At 39.2% G+C, this 24,337-nt stretch overlaps 1 protein-coding gene across 4 annotated transcripts in view; it reads right to left on the minus strand.

Annotated features, from left to right (window-relative positions):
* Positions 1–1,591: 1,591 nt before the first annotated feature.
* LOC121872727 (ATP-dependent RNA helicase has-1-like) overlaps positions 1,592–24,337 on the minus strand; it is a 163,108-nt gene continuing 140,362 nt past the window's right edge. For all 4 annotated transcript variants that reach the window (XM_042375744.1, XM_042375745.1, XM_042375742.1 and 1 more), the window contains 3 exons: positions 11,324–11,476; positions 9,371–9,538; positions 1,592–2,208 (listed from right to left, as the gene is read on the minus strand). In XM_042375744.1, coding sequence (XP_042231678.1) covers positions 2,020–2,208; positions 9,371–9,538; positions 11,324–11,476 — 510 coding nt within the window. In that variant the 3' untranslated portion in view covers positions 1,592–2,019. The remainder of the gene's footprint in view (positions 2,209–9,370; positions 9,539–11,323; positions 11,477–24,337) is intronic.

Here is a 24,337-nt window from a genome sequence, read left to right on the forward strand (position 1 = left end):
TCCCTCTTTTTTTTTTTACTGTTATATGCACACACAATCGTTCATACAGAATATGCGATCATGGGAGAGGAAGGGGGAAGCGGGAGGGGGGTGCAGGTTCGGGGATCTCAGCCTCTCCCTACTGGAGCAAGCTGTGAGCTGCATTATTGTTATTTTTCAACTCAGATATTTTCTTCTTTTTTTTTTTACTCTGTTACATGCAAAAAAAAAATATTACCATCAGGTCAAAAACATAAAGGAAATAAACATTTCTTACGTGGTTGGTAGCTAGCTGTGCTGGGATCTTAGCCGCTCCAGTCTCCCATATCATGCATGAAGTGAAATTATAGCCAACTGGCAATGCAGTATTTTTTCTCTTCTTTTCTTTTATTTACTGGTACTTCATTATACATGTGACCTGGTCCCTAATAGCCTTGGATAATGAGGAGCATATATAAAAAAATGTGTGGTGAAAGTTGTTGCCTGGGAAGGCATCCCCCCCCCAAATTACATTAATTCTTATGGGAAAAATTGTCCCGATATTCACAATGACTTTTAGGAATGCATCCTTTGCGATAACCATGGTATTACTGTAACTGGAGAAAAATAAACAGTCCTTTCGATACAGATGTCTACTGGATAATTTATATAAATGAAACTAGGACAATGTTTTATATTTATTAAACATTATCTACAGTCCCGTATATATGATAAAGTATACAATATAATATAGAAATAATAAATAAAACTAAAACTATACCCTGTATAAATATACTGTACAGCAGATCCTCATTGTTTCACGGTCAAATGTTCCACTGTCTTTATCTTATGTTACCCTAAATTATTCTCAATTTTCTTTATTGTGTGGTCAAACCCCTTTAGTATGTGGTGGAAGCCCAGAAAAATTAAATACCTGTAGTTTTAAATAAGCTATTTATTCATCAGCTGATGACAAGGGATTATTAGATAATGAAAAGCAAGAGTTCCTTTACATCTCACTAAGTAACAGCATGGGCCTTTCCCCCAAGGCTAACCATGCTTGCACTTACAGTTGACTCCAGGTGAGTTAGTGTTTTTAGATTAACTATTCATGAAGCAATTACAGTAAAACCTCTCTAAGGCGGAATAACTGGGCGGAGGGGGTGACTGGTAAAGATATAAAATTTAATGGGAGAGAACGATAATAACGCTCACGAAGCCATCAGACTATCCCTAATAATTCTGCAGGTACACAAAGTCACAAACATCTTAAAGAGTTCCCCAGAAGTTTCATAAAGTACTCTGTCTATGATCTCCCAGTGGAAAGCATTAGTGCAGGTTCATTCCAATACACTGAATGAATGCTCATTAGCCTGCCCTTGGTTAGTGACTCCAAACCACAAAAAACTATTATATACATAACAGACTGAATTATTTCTGTACATCCCAATTAATAATATGTATCATGGGTACAGAATTCATAATACTGACCAACAGTCAGTAAATCACTTCCATCAATTAAATATTATGCCATTTAAATGGCAGTCTAGTGATATTTTGAAAGACAAATTTACTTTTTCTGATAATAAAAACTGCATGCCTGATGACAAATACAATCAGAGTGCAACAGATAAAAAAAAAAAAAAAAAAAAAAAATCTGCACTTATGATCTCCAAAGCAGAAATAAGAGATGAAGCAAGCAAAGATGATTGCTGTGGATAAGTGGAATGTTAATTCAAGTGGAGCAAGTAGTGAACATGGAATGGTTCCTGAGTCCATTTTCATGGTGAGGTGCTTGCAGATGCACAAATCCTGATATTAGAGGGTCACAGACCTAAGACTCATTGGTGTCACCGAGACAACCCTCATACCAATGGATATCTTTGTATTCTAGATATGAATGGTAGAATAAGGTGGTTTACTCTTGCACTCCTTGCTGTTATCTCATAAGTGACAATACAGACTCAGTGATGGATGCAGTATGTGGTGTTAACAGGAGTCACTCGTCAAGGACCACGGCCAAAAATTAAATATAATATCCGTGATTAATAATATCCGTAATTAAGTTAACTGACCTAGTTCCATTGGAGGCTTTGTAAAGCCAAAATCTCTACACACTTCATGGAGGTTTAAAGCATGAATACTGAATATCTTCCTGAGCTTATGACATTGGTAAGCTCTAACAAACTTCTTGAATGCCATCTTTGCCATCTGTTGAATTTCCATATTATCCAAAATAAGGGAATCAATCTGAAATAGGAAATTAGAATTAGTGTTAATTCATGTTTCTGTGTTATGGAGGAAAAATGGTGATAATCAAGAGAAGGTATGTACAGTACATGATCCTTTTAGATTTTGTGTTTATAATTAAGGTTATCAGACTGGAGGCCTTGAATTTTATGGTCATCTATATTATCAGTATACAGTATAAAGGTATTCAATTATAAGTCAAGCACTGTATTATCAGCGTCATAAAGAACTATACACAAGATCTGGTAGTATTAACCTGTACACCACAGAATTAAACACTATACCTGTACTTGTGAAAAATGATACCACCTACAGCTTAGGTCATATGTAGCCAAATTAAAATAAAGGCTTAGAAGAATAAAATCAAATAATGCAAAGGTAAAAAGCATAAGTAACAAGGAACATAGAACCCTCAGAAGAGCAGTGGTGGTGCACAATAAACTTACTGCCACCTTTGCCTCACTCATATCCTCAACCACATCTATAACTACACCCACATCCACATCCTTAACCACATCCACATCTATAACTACACCCACATCCTTAACCACACCCACATCTATAACTACACCCACATCTATAACTACACCCACATCTATAACTACACCCACATCTATAACTACATCCACATCTATAACCACACCCACATCTATAACCACACCCACATCTATAACCACACCCACATCTATAACCACACCCACATCTATAATCACACCCACATCTATAACCACACCCACATCTATAACACCCACATCTATAACCACACCCACATCTATAACCACACCCAAATCTATAACCACACCCAATATCTATATCACACCCACATCTATAATCAGCCAATTACATCTATAACCACAATTCCACATCTATAATCACAATTACATCAATAACCACACCCACATCTATAACCACACCCACATCTATAACTACATCCACATCTATAACCACACCCACATCTATAACCACACCCACATCTATAACCACACCCATATCTATAATCACACCCACATCTATAATCACACTACATCTATAATCACACACATCTATAACCACACCCACATCTATAATCACGAATACATCAATAACCACACCCACATCTATAACCACACCCACATCTATAACTACATCCAACATCTAGCAACCACACCCACATCTATAACCACACCCACATCTATAACCACAATTCCACATCTATAACCACACCCACATCTATAACCACACCCATATCTATAATCACACCCACATCTATAATCACAATTAAGATCTATAACCACACCCATTATCTATAATCACAATTACATCAACAACCACACCCATATCTATAATTCACACCCACATCTATAATCACAATTACATCTATAACCATACCCGCATCTATAATCTCCATAATTACACTGATAACCACACCCACATCTATAACCACACCTACATCTATAACCACACCCACATCTATAACCACACCCACATCTATAACCACACCCACATCTATAACCACACCCACATCTATAACCACACCCACATCTATAATCACACCCACATCTATAATCACAATTACATCTATAACCACACCTACATCTATAACCACACCTACATCTATAACTACAACCACATCTATAACCACACCCACATCTATAACTACAACCACATCTATAACCACACCCACATCTATAACCACACCCACATCTATAACTACAGCCACATCTATAATCACAATCGTATCTATAACCACAACCCCACATCTATAACCACACCCACATCTATAACTACAACCACATCTATAATCACAATCACATCTATAACCACAGCCACATCTATAACCACACCCACATCTATAACCACACCCACATCTATAACCACACCCACATCTATAACCACACCTACATCTATAACCACACCCACATCCATAACCACACCTACATCTATAACCACACCCACATCTATAACTACAACCACATCTATAATCACAATCACATCTATAACCACAGCCACATCTATAACCACACCCACATCTATAACCACACCCACATCTATAACCACACCCACATCCAGCAACCACACCCACATCTATAACCACAGCCACATCTATAACCACACCCACATCTATAACCACACCCACATCTATAACCACACCTACATCTATAAGCACATCCCCATATTCTATAACCGCCAACCCACATCTATAACCACACCCACATCCATAACCACACCTACATCTATAACCACACCCATATCTATAACCACACACCCACATCTATAACCACACCCACATCTAAAACCACACCCATGATTCATAACCAAATCTATTGATCCATAACCACATCCCACATCTATAACCAATAACTTTATCTATAACTACAACCACATCTATACCCACAATCAAGACGATAAACCACAGCCACATCTATAACTACCACCCACATCTATAAATACATTATGCTACTACTACTAAATTACTACTATCATCAGCTCAGCCTTCCCAATAGCCACACCTTCGCCACCATTTATTTACCTTAATATTAAATATCCTAATACATAATAAGCTATCCTATCTGTGTTAAATTAGTTGAGCCGCAGATCTATGCGGCATTCAGTGACTGTAGCCTCATAGTCAATATCTGCAGCAGTTGTCGGAGTAGGGGCAGAAGCTCTCGTTCCCCTGAGGCAGAGCGAAGGAGAGAGAAGGACAGTCGACATCTCATCCAGGCTGAAACATAACTTCTGGGCTGCTGCTTCTGTTCGGAGATCAACTCCGCGAGTCTGGCGTAGAAACATCTTGCACTTGGGCCCATCCCACCAGAGGTTGTGAACACTAGAGGAGTGAAGCTGCCTTGATCAACGTTTTGAATTCTCTCCCCATATGCCCTTCTCTTGTCGTTCTCGTTCCTCCTATGTGCAGCATCGAGAGCTAGGTTACGGTGACAAGCGGCCATGGGATCAAAAATCCTGATGTCGAAGAAAGCTCGCTGTCCCCGCGACCAGAATCCTCGAGCACTGACGTCCACATGGGCTTCGTTAGATGTGTTTGAAGTCCTGTGTTGGAAGATCTCGCCATCCAATGGAAGGAGGGTCGGTTCTACCATGACGTCCCGGCAGATTTCCTTCAACATATTTGCTGTGAGATCCCTTACCTCGTCATGCCTCATGCATATGAAGCCCCCCTTCTTGCAGACCATGGCGTGATCGCCATCATAGGAAGAGCCACACACGCATTGGGAGGGTAAACCATCTACTGGCCAACCGTACTACTACTACTAATACTACATTTTTTTTTTTAAATGGCCTCCAGCCTCCCCCAACATCCGGAACAATTGGTGCAGAGCACTTCCGGGAATGAGAGATTTCCAGGTAATGAGATGACTCTCAAAGCCGGAAGAAATCCCTCATCCCCGGAAATTTACGGGTAACGGAAAAATTTTCTCAGAAGTTCCAGAAATTGCCCATTACATCATCTTTCAAACCCGAAAAAATATCCATCTCAGGAATTTTCCGGGTATCGGGAAAATTTTCTGAATAACGTGCCCCAAAAGAAAATCGTTCCCAAAACTGGAAATTTTTGGAAAATTCCATCTTTGTGGAACGATTTTCCGAGAAAATTTAAATTCCGCTATCGGAGAGTGCCAAGTTTGAGGGATTCCGGCTAACAGAGATAGTAATACTGTACTTTGCTGTCACTCGGAATCAAGTACTGTATGATGATCCTCCAGCTATGATACAATGATATGAGCTATTTAGGCCCACCTTCGTTGGTGAGCTCTGAGGTGACTCGAGAGGCTGATACGGGATCGGCAGAGTCGTCCACAGATGTTGCACATGTGGAGGCCTACATTTAGTGTTGTGTGGGAGGAGCGGCGGCAGCGTCGCTCCAGCGCTGGCACTTGTCTGTCTTAGTATGCAGTCGAGCTAATTCGAATGTATTGACACCTTCTCGTGTGGTACTCCTCCAAGTGTTACGATGTGGAGTAATCGTCTCCCAGGTGAGGGGGTCAATTTTGCACTTTTTCAGGTTTGTCTTAAGACTATCGTTATACCTTTTCAGGTGCCCGCCAGCGTTACGTTTACCATTCGCTTTGGCAGTCTACTGTCGTCCATGCGAGTAACATGGCCAGTCCAACGTAGTTGTTCATGGATAATGGTAGCCTCGATGCTCCTATAGTTGGTGTCAGCGAGAATATTGGCATTTGTTTTCTTATCTTCCCAGCGAACTCGGAGGTGAAAGTTTTCAAGTGCCTTGAAGTGCCTCCTGTATGTGATCCATGTCTCGCTGCCATAGAGCAGGGTGGGGAAGACCACTGCTCGATACAAGTGTAATTTTGTAGATAATTTCAGCTCCCTACAGCAGAAGACACAGGTACAGAGTCTGCCAAAGGCTTGAGATGCGCGTTCGATCCGGTGTTGAATCTCTTCATCGATGTCCACGGTGGTGTTCAGGTAGGAGACAAGGTACTGGAAGTGGGTAACATTTGAGCTGGATGGATGGTCGAGGTGTGGTTGAACCAGGGGCAGGCTGAAAAAGAATCTGAGTCTTACTTGCATTCACCTAAAGGCCAAAGCATGCATACGCATCTGCATAGGTGTTTAGGATCTCCTGTAAGTCGCATTCAGTGTGAGAGACGAGAGTGGGGTCATCTGCATACTAAGTTCACTGATTGAAGTTGCCGACAACTTTGTTCCTGCCTGGAGTTGTCTTATGTTGAAAAGTCCCTTCATCCGGGACTGGATGTCCACCCCGCCGACTAAAGTGTCACTGGCATGAGTAAGGAAAGCAGCCAAGAAAATGAAAAAGAGAGTTGGCGCCATTACACATCCTTGTTTACCCCAATTTGAAAGGGGAAGAACTCAGACTGGGTGCCATTGTGCAGGACACTGCCGTTCATGCCATCGTGGAGTTGCCTCACAGTGGCAATGAATTTTGGTGGGCAGCCAAAACGGCTGAGGGTCTGCCAGAGGGTTTCCCTGTTGACCGAGTTGAAGGTCTCAGTAAGGTCAATGAAGGCCTTGTACAAGTCACAACACTGCTCTCTGCACTTTTTCTGTATTTGGAGGTCAGCAACGATCATGTCAGTGGTGCCACTGTAACATTTCCTAAACTCTCATTCTTCAGGATCATAAGCTATATAAAAAAAAAAGGTCTTAAGTTGCTTTTAAAGGCCTCCACAGAAGTCAGCTGCTTTATGGATGCAGGCAACTGATTGTACAATCTGGGTGCTGTATAGGAAAAGGACCGAGCCTGTGAAACACTAACCTGGTACCCTCTGTGCAGGCAGTGCACTGGCCCAGAAAATGCAGCAGAGACCAGGGGATGGACATAGCTCTGGTTGACCTGGTTCCCATCAGGCATGTTGAAGCAAAGTTTTATGGCTGGATGCCCTTCCTTTTGCCAACCCACAAGGTAGGAATAGCTGGCAAGGCAGGGTTGCAACTATCTGGGGTAAACTTAGACTACCTGCCAACCTATATGATAGTCTAAAACTTTGTGTTTGAATTAGAATTATGGACAATAGGGTGGTAGGTTCACTTCTCTATGCTGAGCAAAATGTCACAGGAGGTGTGTCTTGACATGCGGGGCAATTACTTGATCCCCCAGTTGGAAGTTCAGAGTTGTAACCATTCTCGTGAACTGAAGACGAGTATCAGTTGAATATGCTATGGTCCATATTGATCTATATTTAGTTCGCTTTCCTTATCAGCCTCTAAGATAAATGGCTAAGAGTATAAGGAGTAAGTGCCTAGAATATAAGGTAACGACTTCACAAGTGCCTGTTACAAGTGGTGACAACCCCAGGTTGTTACATATATGAGTTTCACAAGTAGCTGTTATACAATGGTAACAGTCACCTAATGGCTACACAGTTGGTCACAGTTGAGATAATCTGTTCTCCTGCTACTGTGTAACTGTTACAAAGATCTGTTACATGTACTATGTTAATTACTAAAAATTTATGTCTAGTGGAACCTATGGGATGTTTATACTCAAATTAATTGCTATCTTGCAAGAATTCCAGCAATGCAAGTTATATTCTGCTAAGTCAAGTCAGTGCCATTTTATAAGCAAACAAAATTAAACTCTCCCTATTGTATAATCCTGAGTCCCTGACCCCTCCCCCCTCCACTGATAACTACACACCCTGTAATCTCCCCTCCTGGCTGTCAACACCTCACCTTCCCCAACCCCCCCTCCTCTTAGCCAGAAGGCAATAAGGATTTTAGAAGGTGAAGGTGGTTTTAGGCTTTAAGTTTTTCTTATAAAATATCACAGACTTGACTCAGCAGAATATAACTTGCATTGCTGGAATTCTTGTAAGATAGCGATTAACTTGAGTATAAACATATCATAGTTTGCACAAGAGATAAAAAATTTAGTCCTTTAGCATAGTACATTTGAGTACGAAGTGAGTACAGTAATATGCTCAAAATTATGACTTCTTCACAGGGGAAAGTCTGCATAAGTAACCCCAGTGTTCAGAATATTATGGCATTGAATGTTACAGAGTACTCTATTTCAAATACATTCTTTGTTTAGTTCTGTACATATATGCAAATTCCCATATAGTGAATGCTCATAAAGCGAGGGTCCAATGTACAGTAAACTTATGCCACAGCACTAACACTGTGTCATAAAGAGGTCCAGTAAGCTTGGGCTATATTTATGCTGATGCAAGTTGTATTGGTAACAGTACATTTTATGCGTTATTTTGCCTTTTTTTAACCTCGGCTTCGATGACTCAAAATTTTCGCTAATCCGGAACCGGTCTGGTCCCAAGCTTCCCGGATTAAAGAAGTCCAACCTGTACCTAAATATGGCACTGGTTCATGATGGAAAGGGCTATGGCACAAGAAATGTGGAAAGAGAAAGAATACTTGAGTTCGAACATGGTGATATGAAACATGTTGTTTAAGATGAGGGATTGAGGGTGGGTTGACAAAACTATCACGAACAATAGAGGGAGCCTACACAGGCCAATAGTTTCCTTCACTTGGCATGGCCACCTTTAGTTTGGGTGGATATTAGATAATTAATGTAATCTTTGTGTGAGTTACTGCTAGATTGATAAATAATGTGGCAAAAGGAAAAGAATAAAAAACCGAGGAGAGAACAAGAAAGGGAAAGAAGTTCACTGAGGATAATCATGCACCACAAACAAACATAATCAATGATGCTCACCTTTTCTTGTGTATCTTTTAAATTTCCACAAAATTCCAACTGTTCAAGCTCCACTTTCAGATTCCTGAGAACATCAATAAATTGGTTTTCCTCTGGTCTCAAGAAAAGAAGTGCCTGACCAACTTGACTCTCCCCACGACCAGTGCGACCAATGCGATGAATGTAGTCCTGTGAATGGTATACACCATTAGACAACTTAAAGGCTGCATAAGAGTGATCTAAAATTTTAGCCTATTTATAAACTCAAACCATCATTGGAATGACTTCCCTCCATGTCCTATGCTGTACCTTTGACCTTAGTCCTGCAAAAATCAATATGTTATTTCCTTTACCAGAGAGGAGGGAAAGTGCACAGCATCTCAGTTGGGAGAAATTACAATGCAGAATAATGCTTTGACAATGCTGATGAGGTTTCCTCAGCTGGGAGTAATCATCTAGCATGAGCACTAGCCATGGGCCAAAGTAATATAAATAACAACATAATAACCTAACCTAACCTAACCTGGAAGGTTCTCAGGGATATTATGGGGATTATAATTTAGAGTCATGAAATTTTTGGTCCATGGCCCAAATGTCCACTCTACATACAGCTCGTGGCCCAAACATCCGAACACTATTCTGGCGTGAGTCTGCCTATGCCATATCGTAATTGTATTCTCATAATTGCCTCATCGGAATGAGAGAGCACAACATTATTCTACTCTGTAAATTGTCTGTAGTGATTTGAGTACCAGCAACCCAGAGTTGGAGTTGGGTGGTGGAGGCAGGGAGGAAACGGGAGTAGGGACTCGAAGATTCCCTCCCGTGCACAATATAAAAGCAATTAACTTTATTATTTACGGCCTTTAAGCATCAGCTATATCACCTTGCATCATAAATTGAGCATTTGGTGATAATATTTATAATACAGTAATATCTACTTCAGCCAGAATCCCTCAAGCCCGGAACTCTCCGATAGTTGGAATTAAAATTTGCCCGGAAAATCATTCCCAAAGCCGGAATTCTTCAAAAAATTTTGGCTTTAGAAACAAATTTTCCGAGGTTGAAAATCGAGAGAATTTTCTGAAAATGTCTTAAATAAAGATGAAAGTTCATATATTTTTTTTGTGGGGGTGGGGGGGATGGGGGGGGACCTGACCTGACTCAATGTAAGGTGGAGGTAGGGTGGGGGATTAGAGGTCTCATATTACTGTATACAGTGGTCCCTCGGTTAACGAACACAATTCGTTCCACAAAGTCGTTTGTTAACCGAAAATTTCGTTAACTGAAACCATGATTTCAATGGGATATTGGGTAATTGGTTCCAGCTCACAGAAAAGTACATACAAAGTAAAGCCAAAAAATGCATAATGTCAGAAAAACTCCTCTGACTGGATGAGAAAGGGTGATGCGCTGCACAAAGTAGTCCATGATGATGTAATACTGAACTGGCGGGACATTGTCCGAATCATGGGTATCTAAAGAGTAGCGACTTTATAGCGAAACAACGTTGTCAGGGGCAACGTTAAACGTGGACTTACTGTACTGCTGGGTAGACAGAGGCAAATGGCATAAAGAAACTTGCTCATAGTTTCACCCTGCCCGAGGATTGAACCCGGGTCCACTTGCTTGCGAAGCGAGCAATGCTGACCATTACACACACACACACACACACACACATGCACGCACACAGTATATAGACTAATTATGAACATATGCAGACTCTGAGGGAAGTTGCTCTATACTTGATAGCTTCTTCTAGTCTTGCCCTCCTTCAAGATTTAAGTCTATTGAAGGCTCCATGACAGAAGCATGGCCACTTTAAATCCTTTTAACTCTTCTAACATTACCATGTTAACCAAGTTCAACATCAGGCTGCTAGATAGTAGCCTTTTAATTTCCAAGAGGAATCTCACCAGTCACTCTCAGTTAGTCATATTCCAGTTCCAAATAAGCACACAGTACATTACTTACCTCAGGCTTGTGTGGAGGATCATACTGAATTATCCAATGGATACCTGGAATATCCCATCCTCGCTCTGCCATTCCTGTTGTTAGAAGGGTTCCTCGTTCCATTTCAAGAAACTTAGTATACGTACTACTACGACGAACCTGTTTCTCTTGACCCTGTTCGTGTGAGGATATATATTTAATGTACGTAAATGAATCCTAATTTTACAGTATTTGTATTTTTCATACCTCTGGAAACAGTTTGGTGCTTCTTTTGTTTTGAGAGATACAGTACAAGAAAATGATAATTAAATGACTTCTCTTCTTATAAACAAGAACAATTAGAGGACCATTCTTGATATGACATTTTCTGGTGGAGCCCATCACAATAAAGGGCAACTTACTGATGCAGTGATATATCCCTTGGCATTGGCTCTCTTTAATGTTAGCCAGGGTTAAGCACTTAGGATATAATGATCACACATCCCTCCAATCTGGCATCATTGGTCTCAAATAAGAAGGACTTAATACAAAGGTTGTCTCAAAAGGTTGAAGATCCCACTGTATCCGTCACAATTGTCTGTTCAGGTTGTTCAGAGCATTCCTCAGTCTTCCAACCAATGAACATACTCAGTTACCATGCCTTGGCTGCCACATAATATATTCTATTTTTAATTACTGAGAAAAATTTTTTTTTTAAATGTACAAACAGTAATAATAGAGCAAATAATACAGTTAATAAATAAATTGATTCATTGATTGATCATGGTACATTACATCCCTGGCGATGCAACAGCTTAAGTCATATGTCAGCAAATAAAAAAAAGGCTTAAAAGACTGAAGTCAATTAATGCAAGATAAAAAATAAGTAACAAATAACAGAACTTTCTTAAAACAATGTAACACTTACTGTACATTGTGAGGTGAACTGATAATATGTAATGGTCACACTGGTAAATGAAGTAAAAACCCACAATGGAGAAATAAAAGACAAAATCTTGGAGCTGGTATACTAGAACCCTCTTCAGCCAACTAACAGAGCAAAGCAAGGGAGAAAGACATAGAACAAAGGAATCAGGTTACATGACCTGTCTCCTGAGTTGAGGTCGGGTAGGCATTATTAATAATCTTCTTGATGACAGTATTCAGGATCTGGTCAGTGGACCTCGGACCCCAGTTCGCAGACCCGGAATGGAGTGTTTTCCCAGAATTTTTCCTAGCTGATTTTAATTTGGGGGATTAGAGAGTTCCGTGGATTGGTGATTCCAGCTTTGTAGGTAGTACGCAGCTATCAAACAGGGAGGTACTACCGCCAGGGAAGATATTGGAAGCATATTGTGTTGTCTAATGGTAGACCCTGCTGCCATATGGCATCACGAAAATTGTGACCAAGTCCCAGGTTGCTGATCTGACATTCTGCCTCATTTACACACAATTGCGGGGTCTCAATTGTTTCTCTTACTTTGACAACACAACATACATATATTGTTTCTCACTTTTGATTTTTTTTTCATTTTTGTATTTCTTTGTTTCTTTACTATATTATTATTATTATTATTATTATTATTATTATTATTATTATTATTATTTTATTATTCTATTTTTTATTTTTTATTATAAATTTTATTTACTATAAATTATTATTATTATTATTATTATTATTATTATTGTTATTATTATTATTACATTTTTGCCCCCCAGGCCCCGATGTGGGTCAGTGACCTGTGCCCGCGTGGGCTAATCCCTGTAAATAAAGAAAAAAAAAAGCTAACGGGAAGATTACTACAAGCATTCATAAACCATACCATCTAGCTTTCTTATGTTATTTAACCCTTAAGCCCCATGATAGTGTTGCTGCCAGTAACCCCGGGATAAATTGAGAAAAAAAAAACGTTTTTTTTTTCTAAAAACCAGTTTTTGTGATATAGTCCAAAATGCGAAGTCTAGCTTTATACCTAGGTATGTAAATGCCTAGCATTAACTCGCCAGGCCAACATACAGGCAATTAAAACATTTAATTATTACTTAAATACGTAATATTAGGAGGACACGTCACTACCTGGCATTTAATTGCAATTCTCAATACCCCCTCCCGCACCCTCCATCACACGCATTGCTACCGTCATCTTCTTGCCTGGCGAATCAAAAATCAACTTTTCCAAAAATAATTAAAAAAATAAAAAGATTGGCGGGAAAATAGGCGGACGTTCTGGAACGTCACCTGGGGCGCGCTGGTCAGACGTTCTGGAACGTCACCCGGGGCGCGCTGGTCGGACATTCTGGAACGTCACCCAGGGTGCGCTGGTCGGACGTTCTGGAACATCACCCAGGACCTAAGGATTAACAATTGTGATACTGTACTTCAAGGAACATTTGTATACTATCAAGGAATAAAAAAAGCAGCTAAAGCCATTTGCATTGACGCTGGCTGCATGGCCTCAAAGCTCACCATAGCAATGCAACCCAGCTGAGACGCTGCCTCTACTGACACCTAGCAATGGGGCTCTTACACTGTTCCCACGTCCCGCTCCTCCGCTAGCCTGCTAACTCTCGCACACAAAAAAATGTTTATTCCCTTATAAGAAATATTTATTTTACTTTTATTGCACATTATGTAAGAAGGTTTGTGTGTGCATGGAAAAAAAAATACAGTGATCCCTTGGTTAACGAGCACAATTCGTTCCAGAAGGTTGCTCGTTAATCGAAAATTTCATAAACCCATTGTTTCAATGGGTTTTTGGGTAATTGGTTCCAGCTCACCGAAAATTACATACAAACGAAAAATAAATGCAGTAAAGTACACTTACTTTGAGGTGTGCATGTAGAAGGCTCCTGGTTGATGATGATGATGATGATGGGAATTAGAATGGGGGTTGAGGAGAAGGAGAAGAGAAGGCATTAGGGTGGAAGAGAAGTCACCCCATGCTGCCATTTCACCCATAAAACTTTAGTTCACTTGGTGTAATTCAAGATTATTTTCTTTAAATCAACACTGCACTGCGCTATATATTATAAATATGTAAAATATATTTAAAAATGACCAATAATTTGACTGGAAACACAGAAAAAAAGAGTTTATGTTGAAGAGTCTCAAACAAGATGTTCCTTCCTCTGAACCTGTAAACAAACAGACGCCAAGCTTGGTGTGTTGAGTGGCTGTTTGGCGTGCATAAAACTAGTTTCCTGTACTTCAATTATGTTCAATAATTGTTAAAATGACTAAAAAAATTTAATATAAAACTTTTAAAATGATTGAATCGTACAAGCTTCTTGATATTTACTAAAATGGTAAGGAATTTAAGCCCTAGAACCGATTACTGTATTGGCGGACTAATACGACAGCTGGTGAGCAAGTGAAAACATGTTGAGGGGCGCTCGTAAGGAATTCGTTAATCGAGGGATTGTCGTTAACCGAAGTGAAGAATCATACGGAAGGTAATTCGTTAACCGAAATTTCATTAACCGAGGCGCTCGTTAACCGAGGGATCACTGTAAATAAATAAATAATTAGACAATTAAATAAATAAATAAATGAAAAGTTAAGTATGCAGGTATGTACCCGAAATTATAAGTTGACAAATAATCATAAAATAGCTCACAGCTCGACCTGGTATGGAGAGGGCTCAGAGATGTGGCTAGAGTGACGTGTCTAACTTGGCAACAATGTCACCAGCGAGGTTAATAGATTCAAATGAAAATAAAATTATCTATAAATCTTCATTTACATAAGGTATTTATAGATTTAAAGCAACAAATATAGTAAATGAGGTTCTGCTCTTCATGTAGCAACTTAAAGAAAGAATCTAGGGTATGGTAGGCAAGCCCAGGATAAAGAAACTTACTGGTAAGGTGAGCATAACGTGAGCATGTACTGAGTACCGTATATCACGGCCTATAAGACGAAATTTGAACATTAAAAAAATCTGCCCAAAGTTAGGGGGTCGTCTAAACCACCAAGTTTAAAATTCTTACCTCTTAAATATTGTGGTTTAGTGTGTCAAGAGTGGTGATGAAAACATCGTAAGCCACTCACAAGGTCTTACCACTAATTATTTTATACTGAAACTTACGTTTGGCAAGCTGGATTCAAATTAAGATTACCGGTATATTAAAATAATAAAAATGTATTATAAACCTGTCTAACATACCGTAAAAGAGATTTATACCCCTGTAATAAACACAGCTATCATCACACACCCCTCCCCACGCCCCCCCCCATTTGCCAGTGAGGAGACAAGAAAGGAAAAGTGCATTAATTCTTGAAACTATCGACGGTTAATTACAGACGCTCAAGTGACGTCACTAGTGTTTACACTACACCAGCTGGTAATATTTGATGCCATTACTTGAAGTGAATTGGCCTTATTTTAAGTAACTAACTATAAATAAATACAAAAATTAAAAAAAAAGATCAAAACTGAGAAATAATATACTGTATGTATGTTGTGTTGTCAAAGTAAGAGGAACAATTGTGTAAGTACGTAATATTTTTTCACTCAAATCCTAATGAAACACTACTGGAGAACATTCCTTTGTCGCAAAACAGTTTATAAATTAAAGAAAATAATTACAGTGTGTTTAATATATTACAGTATATTATAAATAAATAAATAAAACAAATAATTCGGTAAATCTATTTAAAGTAAATGGAAAATAAGCAAACATGTTATTTACCAAGACCCTTCCGTCTGGCTCAGGGTGAGATGGAGGGGAGATAACAAGCTATTTATAGCCCATTTGAAGTGACCAGTACCCTAATGCACCATAAATAATTCATTGAACATTCATTTTTTGTACATAGTATATTCAGTATATATATATATATATATATATATATATATATATATATATATATATATATATATATATATATATATATATATATATATATATATATATATATATATATATAATATATATATATATATATATATATATATATATATATATATATATATATATATATATATATATTTGTGTAATAAATGTATGTAGTAAGTACATACTGGTAACCTTTTTCACTCAAATCCTAATGAAACACCACAATTAGAATACGGTGGTTGATGTTGAACCACATGTTGTATAAATAGTCACACCACCGAGACGAGGGAACACTCCCACCACGCTTCAGTGACGTCACTAGTGTTTACACTACACCAGCGGGTATAATTTGATGACATTACTTGAAGTGAATTGGCCTTATTTTAAAAAATCAAGGATGGTTGGTAAAGGACTACTGAGTCAGTGGGTAAGTGTCACATTTGGGGTACTGGTCTTATACAGCAAATAGAGCTCAAAAGCTACTTTTTAAATGGAAATTTGGGGGGGGCGTCTTATGCACCCCGCCGCCTTATAGGCCGTGATATACGGTAGTTATTGTTCAACGTACAGTGGTCTCGTTAACTAACACCCGTTAATGAAATTTCGGTTCACGACCATTCATAAGAATCTCCAATTCAGTTAACGAAAAAAATTTGATTAACTAAATCTTTAATAAAAATCATGTTTTGTTTAGAACATCAGCTGAAAAGCTGAGGAGGTACTCAGCCAATTCAGTAATCTCTTCTATGTTTACATTAGTTTCAAATGGAGTAAATATCAAGAAAATTGTGCTATTTAATATTTGTGCATTTTTATGCAGTACAGTTTAAGGAGAGAATTATGAGAAGAGGTGGAAGGAGAGGAGTCATCCTTCCTAGGCCTCTTTGGTGACTGTCTCACAGGCACTTTGTCTGTAGCTTTTGTTACTTTTGTAAAGATGGAATCCAGGGTTGGCTGTTTCAACCTTGATTTCTGGACCTTCCAAAAGTAGTCTATAACATTGTCATTAAAACACACTGATGGCCTTTGCACAACCAACATCAGATGATAACTTCAGCAAGCTTGGACAGTTTGCTCCAGCAAAAGAACGATCCCTGATCTTGGCTGAATGATGTGCTTCTTCCTTGTCCTCCTCTCCCTGACCTCAGTTAAGCCCGCCCAGTGTCTCATTTGTTCTTTGTGAAGCTCAAGCAGCTCCCTCAGTGGACAGTTCCTTACTGTGCTCTTCCACCAACTCATCATCATCATCATCATCATCCACTCTGTGCCCATGGAATAGCCCAGAGACACACCTCATGAACAACAGCCTCTTTCTTCTAATCTTCAAGCCTTCAAAGTCTTTGAAGGATACATTCAGGCCAATAATGGCCTGTTGTTAATAAAGACTAATTTCACAGTAACTCCTCTTTCCAGGCTGGAGGTAATTAAAAAACAGCGCCTCTGCTATATTGAAGTGACTCTTTCCAAAATTCCTTCGTTGGAACATCACTGGAAGAAGTGGACGCAAAAACATTTCTAAACAGTGCTCTCGTGTACAGCTTAAAGTTAGAATACCTGGGTTGATCCATGGGCTGGATGAGAGGTGCTGTGTTGGGTGCAAGAAGTGCATTAGTGATGAAGTTGAACTCTCTGGCACCAACCATCAAATTAGGAGGGTGGGCTGGGCGATTGTCCATCACTAAGAAAGTTTGGTGGGAAGATTATTCTCCTGAGGCATTCCCAAACACTGGGTCCAAACACCTCAATCACTCCACTCAGAGTGCAGAATAAATTCCTGATCACCTAAGCTCTTTGGGTTTAATCAGCCACATAACACCAAGGCGTGGTCTTCCTAAATGTTTTTGAAAGCTCTGGGGTTTTCTGCATGGCACACAAGAGAGGGCTTTTTTATTTTGCAGTCACCAGAAGCATTAGCACAAAGAAGGAGGGTATTTGTCTTTCATTGGCTTATGGCCAGGGACAGAAGTTTCTCCTTGGTAATGTATGTACGGGCGAGGCATTTTTTTTCCAAAAAGTCCAGTTTCATCACAGTTGAATACTCAAGGAGAAACAAAGCCTCCCTTTAATAATATTAAAATACTGTACAGTATATATATTCCTTTAGGCCACTCACTGCATATATACCTCATCATCAGATATCCAAGAACATCCTAGCACCACTCCAGACAGGTCTGGGATGTTCTAGGAATGTTCTACTCTGATCTTGGTTTACAGTAGGAAGTAAAGAAGGAAAAAATTATGTAGCATTTACTAGAAAATTCCTACATAGCAAATACATCAATATACTCATACAATGAAAATCACCCTAAACTTGTCAAGATAACTGCTGCTTGGGCCAGAAAAAATAATAAAACACTCTGATTCACAAAGATTACACCCAAATTATACCTCTCTGCATAACAATATATATTTATCTTGACAATTGAGAAGAGTATAGAACAGGGAAAAAACAAGTTGAGTTGAATTTACTGAAAACGCATAAAAAATTTTCAAATTGCATTCCTAACCCAAAACTATATATTATTTAGGACGATGAAAAACTCATCTGTGGTCGAAAGCGATGTATTATTTTTTCAGGAGAACAGATCTCCAGTAATGGGATTCAATGATAAAACCTGTATCTTCACGCCTCCACATACTCTACACTGTGTGTACAGTACTGTGGCGTTATAAACTTCAACCATAATGTCAGTATTTTTTCTTCAACAGATTATTACCAAACCAATAGACACATGGAGATGGTAATCAATACAAGAGACTGGCTCAGGCAAACAAACGTTTTAGAAAGAAGCCAATATTTCCTTCAGTAAGGTACTGTAATAGTATTTATATTTTCCTCCAGAGTACGGGGTCCTCATTATATGTCGATGTGTTTGGAGAAAAGCTACTTACACTTAAACGCTTTTGTGATGAGAAACTTTCCACATAATAATTAGTGTAAAATAAGGGTATAGTATATGTATTTCCAACAGGTACAGTATCACCCATTGAAACCCCAGTAAATCATCCTGCTATGTGGTCATGATAACATACTGAAGATACATTCCTAACAACATTATTTATTACCTTGAGCTCAACTGGCGATGGTTTGATACATCGAGACAACTTATTGATGTATAAATATACTACAATATTTATTAATTACAGCAAGATCTTGTATTTCTCGAGTAATATAGATCGAAAAATTATGCCTAAATTCAAATTAAGTACCTCGATGCAATACATAAACTTATGGTAAAAATAATAATATAGACTGGCCACTCTACATTAACCTCTGATTTTCCCATTTTAACCCAAATGATACAAATTCTGGGCCTTTATTGACCTGATTGTGCTTTCCAGAAACTAGTTTTAGGCCTTCTCAAGTAACTTAATCACACGCTGCTTATCCTGCATCTAGTAATTTCTGGCAAATCCTAACTCCCTTATGATAGTCCCGCCCTTTCCTTATTTGGGCCGCTAGTGAGTCTGTCCCACCAGCACCAGTAGGACCCCCAGTAGATAGTAGAGGCCATTATCTTGACTCGACAGGTGGTAGCACCAACCAAAAAGCACACAATAACAGCCCGGGCGGTTCTAGGATGGCGCGGGCTACAACGCGATAGTTGTGTTCTTGTAAAACCTCTTTTATGCTCACCACCGGCAATTCGATCACCAGAACGCTTCTTGGAAACATTCTTCTTACCTTGTTTTTCCATATTCATCGCTAACACAACAAAATTGGAGAAAACAGCAAAAACCACGGAGCAATCGACAGAAACCGCATGATTCAACTGATCTCAAGATGTAAGCATTCTTTTTACTTATTCTTTTCATACAGTATTATAGGTAACAGCCCAAGTTTGCAGAAAAAAAATACAATAGTCTCTCAAAAACACTTCACAAACAAAAGACACGAATCAATTGAACATGTGAAGTCGAACGAACAGTAAACATTGCATAACCCCGCCGCCACGCTTAAATGTTGGAGGCTGGAATCGCTTATAGCCAACATTCGTGATGCAAAAGTTCGTGGTATTACAAACCGCGCTTCCTGTTCATCAATCACCTTACAACCAATTTGCGCGACAAAACACGAAGCAGCAGAAATGACTGTAACTGGTATGAGGGCTGTGACGTTATTCACAGGCCAGCATTCAGCTGGGCTGGATCTTCACGCCCGCTGGCTGGATTCACGCTCAGCTGGCTGGATCTCACGCTCAGCTGGCTGGATCTCACGTCTGCTGGCTGGATTCACGTGGCAGCTGGCTGGCCACGAAATTATTTATATTTTACGCCAAATATAAGACTGAGTTACATTAGGTAGTGCTCGCTAAATTCAAAAAAAAACGCCAAAATGAAATCGAGCTTAAATATGAGATCTTACTGTATACAGTGACTCCTCGTTAATCTAATCTCAATCCGCTCCAGAAGGTCGTTCGTTAACCGAAAAAGTTCGTTAATCCCAAACCATTGTTTCAATGGGTTTTTGGGTACTGGTTCCAGCTCACCGAAAAATTTCCTAAATTCAACAAAAATGGTAGAAAAGTTCACTTACTTTGAGGTGTGTATGTAGAAGGCTCCTGGATGATGATGATGATGATGGGATTTAGAATGGGGGGTGGAGGAGAAGGAAGAAGAGAAGGCATTGGATGGAAGAGAAGTCACCCCATGGCGCCCATTTCACCCATAAAATTTTAGCCTCTTTGGTATAATTCAAGATTATTTTCTTTTAAATCAACACTGCACTGCATTATATATTGTCAATATGTAAAATATATTTCAAAATGACCAATAATTTGCTTGGAAACACACAGAAAAAGGTTTAGTTGAAGAGAGTCTCACAAGATGTTACCCACTGAAAACAGAGAGAGACTAACGCCTGTCTGGTGTGTTAGCAGGCAGGATGGCATACAGAAACTAGTTTCTTTTACCTTTTCAATTATGTTCAATAATTGTTAAAATGACTAAAAAAGCACATACTTTAAAATTATTGAATAGGATAAACTTTGATATTTAATACTAAAATAGTGAGGAATTAGTTTCTCCTAGAACCGACATTACTGTATTGGCGACTAATACTACAGCTGGTGGACCCGCCAAATGCAAGCGAAAAACATGTTGGAAAATCGCTCGTGAAAAACTCAAGAATCGAGGGATTGCTCGTTAACCGGCTAAGAATCTTATGGAAGGTAAATCGTTAACCGAAATCTGCTAACCGAGGCGCCATAACCGAGAGGACCACTGTAAGGCGCGATTGACGTGTTCGTCGGAGTTTAACCGGCACATGACTGTATTGGCGACTGGTCAATCAGCTGAACAGCTTGATGCAAACAATAAAACGGGTTTGTCTTAAGGATTTAATAGTTTTGTCTATTAATCTAACTGGTAAATCCTATGGGAGCTAATTGCTAATTCCAACCGCTCAAGCAACTCAGAGGCACCACTACATCAAAATACACTGACGTTTGTCAGATATCAGTACAAGAATTTTAACTTAACAAATGTGTCATCAGTATACAACTTAAGTCCTTACCTGTAACACTCCACCTATTTTCATTCTCACTATTTCCATCGCTGCTGGAGATTGTAGCTAATTAATTGGGTCAAATGCATATTAATATCATGGGTCTTTTTTCTTTTCTTTTATAGACCCGTGAATATTTAGACATCACATACCCGCCTGGATTCTCTGGGAGGGTGACCAGCAATCGGCCTCATCCAACAGGACTCCGCAGATGGGACCTGCTGAGAAAGTCTTGAGCCCAGCAGCAGAAGACTGGCCCTGGGAAAAGAAAAAAAATCTCTGGCATTTTTCAGGTAATTTTTTTTAATGTTTTGATCTAAATATTAGGTCCTCGTTAACGAACTCAATTCATTCCAGAGGGTCGCCTCTGCTAACCTAAACCATTGTTTCAATGGGATTTTGGGTAATTGGTTCTGGCTCACCAAAATTACATACAAAGTAAAAAAAATGCAGTAAAGTACACTTACTTTGAGGTGTATGTAGAAGGAAGGCTCCCTGGATGATGATGATGATGAGAATTTGAAGTGGAGGTGGAGGAGGAGAAGGAAGGGTGGAGGAGAAGACGCATTGCTTTCTGGTACAGTTACCTTCCATAATAATGTCAGGACCTTCTAAACTGACAGATTCCCCAACAGGAAAATCCTCTCCTTTTCAAGTGGAAGGCTGAGGGGTAGCATCTTTCTCCCGCTGCCTTTCGAGAAAAAACTGTCAATTTTGGTTGTAGGCATTCTCCTCATCATTAACTGATTTTTGTAGGAGAGCACTTTGTCCTCAACATTACACAAAAGAGGTTCTGTTTAAGGTTTCACATCAGGAAGTGCCTTGAAGCCGGGTTTCCTGAACATCTCCCAGTGGTAAACAACATCTTTTAAGTCTGAAGAAGACATATTGTCATTATATTCCATTTCTCCTCACCACTGTCAGCTTCTAACATCTCATCCAGTTTCTGCAAGTCTGAGAGTAAGTTCCTCCTCGGGCGAGACACATCACAGTTTCCACATCATCCTCTCCACTTCAAGTCCTATTGAACATTCAATGGACACAATCTCCTTGTCCAACTCTGTTTCTTCCTCGAATCCTCAAAATTAATGACTGCTGATACACAGCGCTTTCCATGCAGAATTCAGGATCAATAGAGACGTTCGCCATGATGACATTAATCAATTTTACAACCTCCAGGATGTTGTATTGTGTCTTCCAGAACTGTGCCAGTGTTAGATTGGGATTAGTGGAAGGCTTCTGATGACACTCTTCTGAACATTTCTTCATGTACACATCTTCTTGAGGTTGCAGATTACTTTCTGGTCCATTGGCTGCATACTGATGCAGTGTTTGGGGGCAAAACAACACTTTGACAAAGTCAAATTGAGCCTCCAGTGCTGGGCAAGCTTTAGGTCATCGCGACCAGGGCATTATCCAGAAAGAAAAGAGCCTTTTAAAGGAGCGACAGAAGTTAGGCAGCTTTTCACAGGAGGGCAAAACACCTCAACAGCCCATCTTATTAAAGAGCTCTTCAAGTACCTATGCCTTACGGTTGACTTTCAATAAACTCAGAGTTAGTCTCTTACCACCTTTTTGTTCCTGAACACCCTGGAGGTTTTCAGAGGGAGATACATAGTTTTAGTCGAAATCCCTTAAACATTGGCACCAAGCAAAAAGAGTGAGATGTGTTCTTCTATGGCTTATGCCCAGGTAAAGAGGCTTATCTGTGGTGACGTAATGTCCTTTTTGGGCATTTTTCCCAACAGCCTGGTTTCGGCCCACATTAAACACTTGCTGTGGAAGATAATTTCTTCTATCCACCAGTTCCTTAAACTCCACTACAAATTTTGCTGCTCCTCTTTATCTGCACTCGCCATTTCACCATGCCTAACAACACTGGGGTAAAATGTCAATTTTTCTAATTTTTCGAACCAGCCCCTTGCTGGGTCTCTAAACTCTTCAAACTCTGTGCCAGAAGAACTGCTGTTTTTCCCTTCATATGTTCAGAATTTCCCTGACTCTCTTTTCTAAATAAATTCAGTGGAAATTGAATCTCCTTTCATTTGTTTTTCCTAAATCCAAACAAGAAGTAACTCTGTTTTATGACACGATCTACCTTAAACACTCTGGTAGATTTGTTTCTCACTTTCACTTTTTAAATTGTCTTTCTGCGAAAGAATTGTTTGCACACAGTTGATGCCGACATGCCATATTCTTTTTACTAAGCACATTTCTTCTAATGCCTTCTTCTTCATGTTTCTTTTATGATTTCTGTTTCACTTGGGAATTGAAATCGCCTTTTCTAGATTTCTTTGGACCCATGCTTGATTAAGCACAGGGGCAAGGTAATTTCAACACTAAAAATTTTAAGTTCACTAGCTGTAATTAAAGATTATTTTTTAAATCAACACTGCACTGCGCTATATATTATCAATACGCTAAATAAATTTTCAGAATGTCCAATAATTGTACTGTAAAACACTCTGTGTTCAAGAGACTTACAAGCAAGATACAAGCTTCTCCACTGAACAGAAACACAAACAGACGCTGTTGAGTGAAGTGGCTGATGGTGCACCAAAAACTAGTTCCTGTACTGCAATTATGTTAAATAAGTTAAAATGACTAAAAATTTAATATAAAACTTGGAAAATTGTTGAATAGCACAACCTTTGATATTTACTCCAACGGAAATGAATGTAAGCCCTAGAACCACTACACACACACAAACG

This window comes from Homarus americanus, unplaced genomic scaffold (genome assembly GCF_018991925.1).
Source record: "Homarus americanus isolate GMGI-L3 unplaced genomic scaffold, GMGI_Hamer_2.0 scaffold39155, whole genome shotgun sequence".
Classification (NCBI taxonomy): domain Eukaryota; kingdom Metazoa; phylum Arthropoda; class Malacostraca; order Decapoda; family Nephropidae; genus Homarus; species Homarus americanus.